The sequence below is a fragment of the Artemia franciscana genome, chromosome 7 (genome assembly GCF_032884065.1).
Source record: "Artemia franciscana chromosome 7, ASM3288406v1, whole genome shotgun sequence".
Classification (NCBI taxonomy): domain Eukaryota; kingdom Metazoa; phylum Arthropoda; class Branchiopoda; order Anostraca; family Artemiidae; genus Artemia; species Artemia franciscana.
Window position 1 is genome coordinate 35,839,292 of NC_088869.1, and position 15,452 is coordinate 35,854,743.

Sequence of the window (15,452 nt, forward strand, 5' to 3'; positions counted from 1 at the left end):
AATAAATTTCAGGGGAAAGAATTTCCTCATATTTCAGTTCCCAATGCAGTTCATACATCAAACAGGGATCGATATGTCGTGTTTTAATAGATTGCTACTCCAGACAAGAGATTCAAAACTGTACGTCTCTAGTTCTAAAGCAGAGTTTCAAAAAGTATGAGTCATCGGAAAACAACAACTGCTTGTGTTTCTGGTGTCACAAGTTTTTATGATTGCATAATGATGGAATAGATTAGTTTCTTTTTTTGGTTAAAGCCATACATACGAACATGGAGAAACAGAAAGCTGTATGACAAATTTGACGTCAAGAAGCGTCTGAGAACCCATCCAAAAATACTACGAAAAGCCCATTAAAACATCCCAGCATGTGGATATAACTCCACCTGAAATTTTTTCCAATAGTCGGACGCCGATGGAAAATGTCCTGATACAATCATTTGAAGTTTCTTGAGTGAACATATCGTGTTAGTGATAACAAGCCACTTGAATTTGAAGTAAAACAAATCTAACTTAATCAATTTCCTTAATAAAAACACAGCTCAAGAAATATTTAATCTCAAACCGAGAATTACCTAACATAATGGAATATCAGCTGAAAGGATTTCTATGATCTTATAGTCTTAGGAGGAAATGTAGAACGTCCGTCTTGAGTAAACGCAACTTAAAAAAAATCAAATGAAAGAAATTGTTCGTTAAATCTCCGAGACCATGGCTTTAAAATTCTTTTCTGAAGCTTCAATATTCGCAAAGCCCGCAAAATGAATGTTTCTAATTGAATAAACAAGAGCTAAGAGCTCATATGGCACTTGTGACGAGGCAAGAAGAGCTAAGAGCCAAGAGCTCATATGGTATGAGCTCTAACAAAATTATAAGAATCAATAAATTGATTTAAAAGGAAAATCAGAGGCTTAATGCCGGTCAGGATTTAAAATAAGAGCTCTGAGTCACGATGTCCTTCTAAATATCAAAATTCAGTAAGATCCGATCACCCACTCGTAAGTTATAAATACCTAATTTTTCCTCTCCCTTTAGCCCCCAGATGGTCGAATCTGGGAAAACGACTTTATCAAGTAAATTTGTGCAGCTCCCTGACACGCCTACCAATTTTCCTCGTCTTAGCACGTCCAGAAGCACCAAACTCGCCAAATCACTGAACCCCTCCCCCCAACACCCCCAAAGAGAGCGAATCCACTACGGTTACGTCAATCACGTATCAAGAACATTTGCTTATTCTATCCACCAAGCTTCATCCCGATTCCTCCACTCCAAGTGTTTTCCAAGATTTCCCCCTCCAACTCCCCCCAATGTCAAAAGATCTCTTTGGGATTTAAAATAGGAGCTCTGAGACATGAATTCCTTCTAAATATAAAATTTCATCACCTAGATCCGATCACCTATTCGTAAGATAAAAATACCCCAATTTACAAATTTTTCCAAGAATTCCGGTTTCCCCCTCCAACTCCCCTCAATGTCACAGGATCTGGTCGAAATTTAAAATTAGAGCTTTAAAGCACAAGATCCTTCTAAATATCAAATGTCATTAAGATCTGGTCACCCTTTCGTAAGTTACATATACCTCAATTTTCAAAATTACCCCCCCCCCAACTCCACCAAAGAGAGCAGATCCGGTCCGGTTATGTCAGTCAAGTATCTTAGACAGGTTTTTATTCTTCCCATCCAGTTTCATCCTGATCTCTCTCCCCCCCCCAATCTTCTAAGATCCCCCCCCCCCCAATGACGCTGGATCCGGTTGAGATTTAAAATAAGAGATCTGAGTTACGAGCTCCTTCTAAATATGAAGTTTCATGAAGATCCGATCACTCCTTCGTAAGTTAAAAATACATTTTTCTAATTTTTCAGAATTAACCCCCCCCCCCCTTCCAATAGAGCGGATTCGTTCTCATTATGTAAATCACGTATCTAAGACTTCTGCTTATTTTTCCCATCAATTTTCATCCCGATCCCTCCAATCTAAGCGTTTTCCATGATTTTAGGTTCCCCCACCCCAAACTCCCCCCAATGTCACCAGATCCCGTCAGGATTTATAATAAGAGCTTTGAGACAAGATATCCTTCTAAATATCAAATTTCATTGAGATCCGATCACCCGATCGTAAGTTAAAAGTACCTCATTTTTTCTAGTTTTTTTCAGAATTAACCCCCTCCCCAACTACCCCAAAGAGAGCGGATCCGTTCCGGTTATGTCAATCATGTATCTAGGACTTGTGTTTATTTTTTCCACCAAGTTTCATTCCGATCCCACCACTCTAAGTGTTTTCCAAGATTTTAGGTTTCCCCTCCCAAATCCCCCCCTCAATGTCATCAGATCCTGTCGGGATTTAAAGAACAGCTCTGAGACACGATATCCTTCCAAACATCAAATTTCATTAGGATCTGATCAACCGTTCGCAAGTTAAAAATACTTCAATTTTCTATTTTTTCCGAATTAACCGGCCCCCCACTCCCCTCAGATGGTCAAATCGGGAAAACGACTATTTCTAATTTAATCTGGTCCAGTCCCTGATACGCCTGCCAAATTTCATCGTCCTAGCTTACCTGGAAGTGCCTAAAGTAGCAAAACCGGGACCGACAGACCAACCGACAGACCGATAGAATTTGCGATTGCTATATGTCACTTGGTTAATACCAAGTGCCATAAAAACCAATGAGCATAACAACGTTGAAACTTGAGACTGCATGGACCCCCCTCCCACCTACAACATACGCAATTCTATAAAAAAACATCCCTAATAGCTGGCACGCAACCATGGAACATCCTGTAACTGTTAGTCATACTAAATAACCTCTGTTTTGGGAGGAGAGTGTCACGGTGCAGACCAATAGCCTATAAAAGGGGAAGGTTATTCAAATAACGTTTGGTAATTGGCTATCTCAGAATTTTTTATTGATAATATTTTGGCCATATTTCCGCAAAAATTGGTATTTGCATAGGGAAACATTCACGCATTCTTTACGGTTCATTTGAGTGAAACGTCTGATACAGACTCTCTTAAAGAGGAAGGAGGGATGTAAACTCTTTAAACCCTGCTTCATATGTTCAAGCCAAAATTTTTGTCAGCAATAAGATTTATAATGAACCCTAAAAGTGCAACCTTCAAAATATTTCTAAGAGGGTCAAGTCTCCATCCATGAGAAAATGATGTTTCTTGCTTTCATAGCTTTCACACTTTTACAAGTTAGTTCTGTGGATAAATCTTAATTTTAGGGTATAAATCACCACTCCTCTATTCTTTGCGCATATATGGATATAAATTTAACTTTTTACGATTACACTTACAATATAATGCAATCACAGAGGGACTGTAAGTCCACATCACCAATCTTACAGGCATAGTTCGAATATATAATTCAGAACGAAGGGGGGCTATTGGGTAATGTATCTGCCCTCCCACCTTTATATTTACCTGAAAGGCCTTTTACTGACAGTTTAATGATCGGGGTCATAAATAGATTTACATTTGTGGCATAGGCTCCCCCTAACCAGGCAAAAAGCTTCTAACCTTCCCCCAATAGTGGGTGCACAACAAAACATTACTGTGCATAAAGCTTCAAATGAATTAATTCAGTAAAATGGAACTTTTAAAATAATTATCTATGATAATCGTTTACATTGCTATGAATTCATTGATCTTGAAGGATGAACGCACCATCAGGCGACGTTAAGACCTCTGAATATGGGAGGGTGCAGAAGCAAATTTTGGTAGTTTTAAAGCGATGGGTTATTTCAGAACGTTCACTCGATAGTATTTATTCAATTCTTGGGCCTAGTTTATTGTTTTGTACCACAAAATGGCACAAACGGCCACTTTTCTGTGACGCGATCTGTTTCGTTACTTAAAACAACTTTTCCGTTCTCCGTTCAAATAGTCCTTTTCCTATATATTACAATCGTCGGTTCGATGTGCTTACCCCTGAACCCCCTCCCAACACAAAACAAATTAACATTTGTTCTCTGTAAAAATACGATATTTTGTATTTTTGAAAACTGGGACTTGAAACATGTGCTCATCGGCTTCAGCATATGCTGAATTTAATGGGTTTTTTTTATCTTATTTTGTTAATTTTGACCAAAATCACACATCTCTTGGTGGTTTTCTCCCCTTTTCAGAAATTATGCTTCTGCTAATAAATTTTGAATGGTAGCTTCAAACTTAATGATTTAAAATGCTCAGAAATTACCACAGGAAAAAAGATTCTTCTGATGTATATGCAGTTACTAGATTATTTTTTTTAGCGTTTTGGTTACCATAGAAACGGTTCACTCTTTACTTGCAGTTCGTTACTAAGAACTGTGTGACATCCAGTTATAGAAACTTTGTCTCGGCTGTGTTTTGCCAAGGCCACTTAAGCTTTTTTTTTTCGCTAGTAAAGTGCGTAGCCCCGAACCCAAGTGTCAATAACTAGTAATCTTTTTCAGCTTCTATTAAAGCACTTAGAGAGCAAATTCTCATCTTAGATACAGGGTGCCACTGCGTTCAAACGATCTTTGGTACTGAAAAGCCTACTGTAAGGGAAGAAAAAAAGGGTTTATAATAAAAGCAAATGCTAGTACAGAATTCAGTATTAGGAGTTTCTATACTAGGCTATTACAGGGCTTTAATGCAGCATAAGTAATTTAAAGATATTGAAGAAACTTAAGAGGAAAGGGGGGGGGCTCATGAGAATGTAAAGACTGATGTATAATTCTTCAAAAGAATAACAGGCTACAACCATATCAGGGTTGTGGATAGAATAGTCTTCTTTTCTTCATATGGTAGTCGTTTAAAGTTTTCTTCTTTTCTGTGATCACTAGTGACCTATTAAAGACTATTTAACAGAAGAACAGCTGTGGTAAAAAAAAAAGCAATCGTAAAGTCTAGAATTAGCTATTTAGCTACCAATTTTTAAGAAAATACATCCACCTAAGAGGTTTCTCAGCATGATTTTAACTAACCAACAGGCAATAGCTAAATGTATAATGCCAAGGCTAGAGTTCAAATTTAAAGCATACGGTACCGGGAAAATCTGAAAACTGCAATTCTTCTCCGTCACTTGAAGACCATCCTTCCACAATTAAAAATTCAGAAACATAACTTGGGAAGTTGCACTTTAAAATGACAGGATTCCCACGAATAACAAATTCGTCATAGACTCTCACTTCGAACGGCTGATAAACGACTAAAAGAAGTTGATACCACAATGACTATCAGATTAAAAAGGGAGATGTTTAGGTAAATTATCTCCGTAACAGAACTAGTTCATTCTATAATATTGCCTTTTTCTTCCTCTAAGTAAAACCTTAAACATAATGAAGCCAAATAATGCCACTATTATTAGTTCTGAATGAATTTCTATAGTGACCTACTCCATTATAAAGGGAAAACTCCGATAAAACAGTAATCCGAAGACGTCTAAATTCATTCACAGTAGATCCTGCTTAAATTCACTTCCAGAATAGCGTTGTTTTAATTTGTAAGTTCCCTCTTCTATAAAAGGCAAACAGAAACCAAGGCAGTCATTTCGATTTTGCAGCCCTCCCAAATCAAACAGAAAATTTGTTTCCTTGGCTCACTAGTAAACTATCGTTTCTCTTCGCCTGGCGTATTCTCATAAAGTCAAAGATTCACTGGCTAGTACAGAGTATGATGTTTCAGGGATAATTGTCTACACCATGACCCGGTTATTGCTAGTGAGTTTTGCCAATCCACTGTGCGTTCGTAAAGAAGGAAGTATCGGTTTAAAGGTAAAAATACCGTGCCACTTGGTAGACTATGTTCCGTTATGATCTTAACTCTATTCCTACAGCCAATAATTTTATAATTATTAAGGAAAATCAAATTGTTTTTTTTTTCTCAAATTCTAAGCTCGTCTTCAAAGTTTACGTTGATGTAAACAAATCTTTAACGTCGACCATCTTTCAAAGAACAGGTAAACGAAACCAGTTCTAATAGAAATCTAATGATATTCAATTTGAGGCCCCAAAACGATAAGCAACGCCGTGGCTATTTGATGAACATTGGGAAAATCATAAGTGTAAAGCAAATGGTCTTAAAAAAACAGTGAGTTGATTAAGAAATCAGGGGCGTTAACTGATGAGGGGGCTTTTGCCTCATCTAGATTTGGAAAATACCTTTTTTGATATTTCCATGGAAGCACTTTTTTATATTTGCATTGAAAAATTACAACGTCTCCTACATTTTCGTAAGTCAACGCCCCTGCACAAACTAGAAACACAAAAATCGAACAAGATTTGAGTCACGATATTGGCTTTGTAAGGCGTAATAGATCTTTAGGATGGGCCAATGACCATAGTCCGGAACATATAGAGTGATTTCCTTCTGAGGGGGGGATAGTTTGGAGGGGGGAAAAACTTTAAAAGAAAAACTTACTTTAATATCAGAGAATGTGAGGTTTCAAAAATCAAATAAAAGATGCTAGTCCTCTATTGCCCCTATCATGGTTACAGCGGTAGGTACAGCCCAGTAAGGAATGATAAGCAAATAAACTCATAACAACAATCAACCGATTCTAAATTATAAAAGCCCTTGGAAAGGTTTAAATTTCGAACGAGCAGACATGCACAGATCTTGGTGCAACAATGCCAGCTTACCAGCCACATTAGGAGAATCGAAATTTAGGATGAGTTTATTCTAAAATTGTTTCCCCAATGCCTGACAAAAATAACTAGCATCCTTTGTTTTATGAACTTATGTGCCTTTAACTGCACAATAGATTTCAACATAGTTGTGTCTAAAACGGGCTAAGTTTTTAACATCGATCCACGAAATGCAAGCAAAAAAGGATGAGTGAAAGCCGTTGAATGTAGAACACAGGAACAGCAAGTAGGTCTTGTTTTTTCTCACAGAAAATGGACTAGAAGGTTTCGGCATCATTTCTCAGAACTTTTATCAACACTTAATGCACTGAACATAATAAACTGTGGATGATCTTTCACTTTAAATAACACAAATTCCAATGAAAGACAAAGAGACAAAAATATGTCTGCCAACACAGGAAAAACACAAAAAGACAGATATTTCCTTGAGTTTTTTCAATTTCAATCGAATATTGACCCAATAAATTCTTCTTTGATAGGATAAAAGAACGAGTGAGACGGCACCTATCTCATCTAACACAGTTGATACATTCTTTCTGCATAACAAATTTCACAGAAGGCGCTTGAATACACATAACTATTCCTTCTCGAAATATTCATGTTAACTATGTAACATCCACAACAAAATCGTATAACAGAAGCACTTTTACGGTACAGCTCGGTATCTACACCATCTTCTAAAATTACCGTTATTGTCATCAATCTTGTATAAGAATCCATCTGAATCCTCCCACGATTGTAAAACGATGAAATCTCCAGCATAACTTGGAAACAAGCATTTAAGAATAGCAGAATTTCCAATCAATACGACTTCATCAATTACTCGCACCAGGTAATCTTGGGAAACCACTAAAAGAAAAGATCACTATTGTTGGGATTTCAATAATTTGAATCTAGCACATATTCTAACAATTCAGTTCAAATGTGAAAGCAACAAGAATAAATTTATTTTGCGTCGCCCCATACCATTTTCTAATGTCGAATATGTATAAACAATTCCATCACTATCATGCCACGATTCCACATCAATAAAATCGGCAATGTAGCTGGGGATCCCACACTTCAACAGGGCAGCGTTACCTCTTATCACGTACTCATTGTGGGTCTCAGTTTCGTAGTCTTGAGATACCGCTAGAATAAAAAGAAAAAAAATGGAAATTGACATCGGCATAAATATGCAATAATTTCTTTTTAAATGTTCTTTAAAATAAAGAACTCTCTTCAAAACTGAAATAATTGTCTTTATTACCGTGCACTGAAGATGAATGGATATAAAGGTTTCCATCACTATCAATCCAGTTCTCTACTTCAACGAATTCAGACATAAAGCTGGGAATTTGACACTTAATTATCGCAGAGTTTCCACGTATTACAAATTCATTGCCAGCTTCAGTATGATAGTCTTGTGAAACAACTGAAAGACAATTATCTTCTATTAACAACTCTAACATGCTACTATCTGGTCGTAATAACAAAACAAAAGGAATGCTTTGAGTAGGAACGGTGGGTAGTGAGTAGCCCGTTGGATGACTTATTAGCTGCTCTTCACTGATTCTTACAAATTGATGAAGAGTATGATTTTGTACAAAATTGAAAAATCTGCTTTTTTTACGCCAGGGAGATAATCAACAGCAATGGTGATTTTTACCGAAATCATTTGATGGAAAGTACGTATATCCATCATCTGCAACCCACGATTCAACACCAACGAAGTCCGAGACAAAAGAAGGAATAAAACATTTAAGAATTGCTGCATTTCCTCGTATCACATGCTCTGCCATCACCTCAGCCGAGTATTCTTGGGCCACAACTGGAAAAAGAACAAATACCTTAAAAACCGACAGCGATGAATTTCTAGACAGCAAAATACAAAAGGAAATAGTTCTTAACTTTACCAAAGTCAAAAGAGCCAATTGATATCTCTTCTATAAGAGCGCCTTCAATCGACCACGTCTTAACAGCTAAGAAATCTGCCAAAAAAGACGGAATAACACACTTCAATATGGCCGCATTGCCTCTAATAACATGCTCGTTATTCACTTCGATTATGTATGATTGTTCCACAGCTAAAAAATTTAAAATAATTAATCTTATTTTAATACGCTTTTAATATCTGGTTTTTCTTTAGATTTCATGAACAGAACAATGTGATTCTGAAAGGGCAGCAGCAATATTAGTGGTATTTTTTTTTTCTCCAATGCTGATAAAGAATGTGTCATTGGGCAAGTGATTCAGATACAAAATAATTGTTAACAGCCTTCCCATTTCGACTTTTCTTCCAAAAAAATATTCCATCCGTTTCAGCAGTAGATAACTCCATACAACAAAGATCGCAAGAAGAAAACATATTAGGCCAACAAAATAGATCAAGCCTACTTTCAAAGAGGAAATCCATTACTAAGAGCCAATGGTGCCACTGTAAGAGGCGACTTGAAAAATATATACTTGTCACCAGGACTGCCAAAGGAATTAGCAACATCGGTAAAAGAACAAAGAATTACCGACCGAAGCAGTAGTCATAATAAACAAATATTTCAATCCAATCAGTCGGTAAAAGATTAAAAAGACCTATGCAAAACCTGCTAGCCACAAAAACCACAAGTGAATTTCAAAGAATTATGGAGGAGAGAAAACATGTCCTTACTGGTAGAAAGCGGGAAGAAGTCACATTTACCTTCAACGCAGAATAAAAAAGAACACATAGGAAACTGCTTTTCAATTTACTTGAGTCAAGACGCACAATACCATATTCTTTGCAACTCCTTTTCCAATTCTTTTGCACAAACACTGTGTCCCTTGCCCTAAAATACTATATTCTAGCATACTTAATAAGTATAGAAATTCAGTTTCGGTAAAGATATTGAGATACTTGTTTGGGATATAGCTTTGTCCTACCATATCCGCCCTCGTTCGGTACAAAAACATCGCCCTCGTCCGTTTGCCATGATTCGACAATGATAAAGTCGGCGACGAAACTTGGGTAGCTACATTTTAGAATGGCTGCATTTCCTCGTATGATATACTCTATTCCAACATCAGCTTGATAGAGTTGCTTCACCACTAAAAAAGATACTCGTCACTGAGAGTGCAAAACAGCTTAAAATAAAACCAAAAAACTTATTTTAATGTACAAAATGAATCCATAGAAGACCATTAGAACTTTTAATTTGGCTTAAAATGCAGGCGTCCCTTACAAGCCAAGACTAATTTGCATAATATTTCAGACCTTCAAAAAAGTGTAAATTAAACATTAGGATCTGCCACTGAAAGGAATTGCCAATGAGAGAATCAATCATAACATAATCTTAAACAATATGGCCTACTTGTAAACAAAACGTGGATGTACCTAATTTGCGATGTTTTAGCAACGTCTTTTTAGATTCAATGCCTCTTACAATGCACTTCTTACAACCGTTTATTTTTTCTTGGATTTGAATACATCATAAGGAAGTGTGAGCCGTACTAGAAAAATCATCGTAAATCTTATTCTTTACCCTTTTTGCTCTTGTCAGCTCATAAAGATAAAGAAAACAAACAGGATGTACGTTACTTGAAGAACCGTCACACATACCCTGCAACCTTTAAACAGGTTCAGATCCAGAAGATAATGCTGGTACCGGACATCATTAGTGAATATAAAATAACAGGGTCCAATGTTTCAAAAACCAAGCAGGAGTAGTAGACTGTAACTTTCGATGTTAAGATGCGGGTAATCCATACAAAAACAGGATGTACAAACACCAGTTTTTAATCTGGTAGAATGTGGATACAACCAAAACAACTAGCTCCAGTCCCCTCGCAAACATAATTTTTACTCATACAGTCGAAGTGATAAATCAATTTCACATGCCAGAGTAAGGTGGAATTAACAACAATCTTATAAAATATTCACGATCAGAGGAAACGTATATATATATATATATATATATATATATATATATATATATATATATATATATATATATATATATATATATATATATATATATATATATATATATATATATATATATATATATATATATATATATATATATCAAAAATATGTAATTTTTTCTCAAGTCTACATAGCAGCTAGTTTGTTTTGTCAACAATGACAAAACGCTCTTAATCACTTAGTTTATGATTAGTCTTTTTTTTTCATAATTTACACGGACAAATAGCTTTCCTCCTTGAAACTCATCGACAAGAATGACATTGCTTTAGAAATCACTCTGAATGTCAAGCAATCACAAAAGTCTCACTGTTCACTGCTAACATCTGGCACACAGGATAGACACATTTCTTTTAGAGTCAACAGTCTTCTTGAAACTTGATCCACCTATCAAGACTTCAAATAAATGGTAGGATAAGGCCCAAGGTCTATAAAACAATCTATTAAGCAATTTACCCAACTTATTTTGAAATTTAAAATGTTCGTCATCGTCCGTCTGCCATCCGTCCACTGATACAAAATCAGCAACAAACGAAGGTATCATACACTTAATTATTGCTGCATTGCCAAGAATGACATGCTCCACGGCCACATCGGATTGATATTCCTGCATTACAGCTAGAAAGGGAAGACTAAAAATAGCAATGACGAAACAGGGGAGAAGGACGTTAATTATGATTACCAAAGCTTCCATTTTGATGAATAAATACTTCACCGATATCCGACAACCACGAATCTACAGTCACAAAATCGGCGACAAATGAAGGAATATTACATTTGAAGATTCCTGCGTTTCCAAGAATTACATGCTCTTTATTTACATCCACTTCAAAATCCTGGTTTACAACTAGAAATACAAGGCAAAATTATGACGGGTAAAAACTGGCATTAGAATAAATAATATATATGTCTAGTTTACGACCTCGTCGTTTATTTAGCTGAAACAAAGTCATGATTAGAGGTTGCGTGAAAAAGGGTAGTCTTGCTAGAAAAGAATAAGCATGTGTACGCTACCGTGATTAGTTGACGCAAGATAAACCTCTCGGAATTCTGTTTCTGTTTCAGAAATCCAACTGTCAACCACAAGAAACTCAGCTACGAAAGAAGGGTATAAACACTTTACAATAGCGCTATTGCCCCGAATGACATACTCCTTGTTTACATCAACGTCGTAATCCTGTGAAACCACTAAAAAGGGAAGACGAATAAATTAATGAAAATTGCAAACTTGAATTCTTAGATTTTAGATCATCAGATCCTAATTTCCTTCTTTTTTTTCACTATCGGCTCTGACGTACACCCCTTGAGAAAACTTCAGTGCAATACGACTTTTAATCCTATTTTTCCATTGGGCGTTTCCACGGTTTAGTAAAAATAAAAAGCGAAACTAAACGGAAAAGATTAAGGACAGAAAAACACATAGTGACTATGACTCTATGAAAACAATGTTGGTATAGAATAAATGAAGTTAGCTTGGCATAGATAGTTCGAGTTTAAGTCCTGTCAATATTTTTTTGAGTCTGTGTGTAACCTCGATTAGCTAAAAAAAAAAAATACCCCTAGGGGTGCACGCGTGACAGGTTGGGGCCGCTGTTTGAAATAACAGGTTAAGGAATTAGCTTTTTTTTATTTCATATTTAACCAACCAAAGGGACAACTTCGCCGACCTCTTGACTAGGAAAAAGCCCGCGTCGCGAGCGAGGTTTTTTTCCATAAAAAAAAATGAATTCGTATCCCTCGATAATTCAGCCCCTGTACATTGACTGTCCCTTTACTTGAGAACTCGGACCTTCGGCCCTCACGCGGAAGACCGGACTTTGTTCGAAAAATTAGCCGTCACAGCATCCTTTGGCTTCCCTTTTCCTGCTTAACTCACCATTGACAGTTTGGGTATTTTCCCCTCATTTCCTTTTTACCTTCTTTATACATATAGACTTGTTCAAAGGCAAAATTATGTGTACAACTAAGAAAAAGAGTGATGTTAAAAACAATCCCTTTGCCCGCTAAGACAAGCGGTTTGGGCCTTAGGCCCTCGCAAAGGGCCCTTACTTCGTTCTATTGGAGATCGAGCTTCCAGCTTCTGGAAATAGCCATCTTCGATTGAGTAGCACTCGAGCCTTTTGGTCTTCTTGAATAAGACCTCACATGACTCATTTTTAATCCATCTACTCACTTCGCTGACTACGATTACCAGCTCCCTTGTACAGGGAATCCGGCGTACTCCCCTGGAAATCCCCCCATGAGGAATTTCCCGTGACAAATTTTCCCTGGGAAATTCTCTTCACATGTAGAATTGAGTAGCAAAAGGAAATTAAGACAAATAAAAGAATGGAGAAAAGAAAGGATTACGGAAAATCTACCTATACTCCAAAATACACGTAGAATATATGACGTAGAATCAAACTGTTCCTAATAACGAACAAAGTAGGGAGCGACTCGGACCAACAGTAACAAAACTCTAAAAAATAAAATATTGAGAACAAACTAATACATTAACAGAATTGGCTTTTTATGCTGAATCCATACACATAAAGTTCATTAAATTCAATCTTACACATTAAACGCCACGAGCCTGAAAATGTGCTTGATTTTGGAAGAGATGGAAAAAAAAAACAATAAGGCAAGTGATTATAATTAAAAATCTATTCAGCATATTAGAGAACTCTACTATGGAGTTTTCTAGCTCCTACCTATAAAAAGGTGGAATTCTGCATTTTTTTTTCAGAAGAAAGATCACGGATGCGTGTTTATTCGTTGCTCTTTTTAAAAGTAGCTTTAACAGCAATATCGCCCAAATCAGTCGGTAAATATGACCAGCCAGTCGGTAAAATCTACCCCCCCCCAAAAAAAAAATTGGCTAATGACGCCTTTAATCTGTACCAGAACAAGTCCGGGGGAAGTAATTACCCGTACTTCTGAGTCCCAGCCTCAGAAGTACGAGAGATACTTCGCTCGTACTTTAATCACAAGGCAACTCTTCTACAATAGTCCCTGATTTATAATTTTTAAATTATTTTCTTTATCCCGGCTATAATAACTCACCCTCCCCCCCCAAAAAAAAAAACACGAAAAAAAGAATTAAAGCAAATAAAAACGTGAAAAAAAAATACTATAGAATATTCTATACCATACATTCTGCCTACATTTTGGAGTATAAAAAAAATTCAAAAACTCTTTCTTTTCTCCCTCATTTTTATTTGTCATACTTTCTTTTTGGCAACTCAATTTTGCATTTGGGGAGAATTTTTGCTACAGATAGGGGTGAATGCACCTAGTACCGTATACAGACACGTTCTGAAACAAAATTTAATATGCAATTGAAAAAAAAACTCAGTAAAGTCGAACTAGAGACTAGAAGAAATTCAAGGCTCTAAAATTTAAGTCTGAAAGAATATGAATTATTATGAATCACTCTCTTGTTCTTGGCGAATGCTTAAGAGTTCTGGGAAAGGTTTTCAGTGAATTTTATTTCTCTATCGATTTATATAGCCAATTTGTTTACGAAGATTTCCCATGCGATACAAAAACGTGCAGGATGCCGTTTAGGAGGACACGCCCCCTTAATTAATTAACTCACAAAAAAGAAAATTTTACATATTACAGCTTAGTTCACCGCTAAATTTTTGAACTATAGAAATACAAAAATTCTTTATGAAAATTTTCTTCAATATTTTGGAAAAATTTAGAATTATAAGTAAAATTTTTACTGAATTTGTTTCTCTCATTTTTATAGTCAATTCCTTTAATGGTTTTAAAATGATTTCTATTGTATTCACATTATACTGGCATTACATCTTATTTGCGATGACTCTCCAAGCAATGTAAAACCGTGCAGGGTGCGATTTCGAAGGATTAGAGAAAAATTAATGTACCCTAAAATTTTCTAAAAATTGGAAAAAAAATTAGTTCAGATTATTAGTGGGGCGACTGCTAAAAATACACATATATAACAAACAAAACAAGACCCTAAAGTAGACCTAGTTTAATTTCGTAGAGGATTTTGCTTGAATAATAAGTTTTAGTTTTCATGGCCATCTTCATAACTTCACCTTCTTCTTTTTCTTTTTTTTTCGCACTAAGAGGCACAACAAAATGTATCATGGCAAACAGGACCAGTGTCGCCCATAAAGGGTTAAATATGTTTATAGATTTCAATTGGGTCTGAGCCTGATCTATATAACTAATATTATTTAAAGCCAAGAAATGATTATTTTAAGCAACCAAAATACTAGTAGGATATATCCTATATTAAATCTATGTCTTGAACCATGAGCTATTATCTCATGAAATTACCTTCAGTGTTGTCAGCTGAGTATCTTGATTTTTTCTTTTGTGTCACTTAACTATCACGAGAACGCACGACAGCGTATCAAATTTAAGAACTGGTTCTTCTATCTGACCTGTTTATTTAGCAGGTGTTGTTCTTGGTCAATTTGCCATTAAACATACATTTGAAAATTTAATTTACTAATTACTTGCTGTCAACATCTACAATAAAATCAAGTCTTTGTCAATATTCAGCGTACATTTAGCGTACTTTTTTTATAGCTCAAGCGGTCACACTCGTTTCGTCAGATCAAGCAGAAGGAAATGACACGCATCGTAGAACCAAAGAAGTCAGGCTGAAAAATGGTCATTTAGATGCTTGTTCTGGTCTTTTCGTTACTACCAGAAAATAAATTAAATTAGCAGGAGTAGGATTACAGCCTGAAAAGCAGTTCTGTCCAAGAGTCTTTTTATGGATTTTTACAATTTTAATTCTAGTCCCGTTTAAACTAAAATCTTGAAAGACAACAATTGTGTTCCCAACTTTCCTGATTACTCAAAATATTGTCAAAAAATCTTGTCATAAAGTTTCAATGTTTGAAGCGCTGATTTGCATCTCTGTTTACATATAAAGGTC

At 36.0% G+C, this 15,452-nt stretch overlaps 1 protein-coding gene across 50 annotated transcripts in view; it reads right to left on the reverse strand.

The window, feature by feature from the left end:
• Positions 1-15,452, reverse strand: part of LOC136029210 (cell adhesion molecule Dscam1-like) — a 204,323-nt gene that overhangs the window by 140,253 nt on the left and 48,618 nt on the right. For 23 of the 50 annotated variants that reach the window (XM_065707368.1, XM_065707405.1, XM_065707366.1 and 20 more), the window contains exon 4: positions 11,564-11,737. In XM_065707368.1, coding sequence (XP_065563440.1) covers positions 11,564-11,737 — 174 coding nt within the window. Of the gene's footprint in view, positions 1-5,015; positions 5,178-7,302; positions 7,465-7,581; positions 7,747-7,864; positions 8,030-8,263; positions 8,426-9,510; positions 9,676-11,005; positions 11,168-11,231; positions 11,397-11,563; positions 11,738-15,452 lie in introns of all 50 variants that reach the window. The other 27 variants (XM_065707378.1, XM_065707386.1, XM_065707409.1 and 24 more) reach the window with 8 other exon arrangements.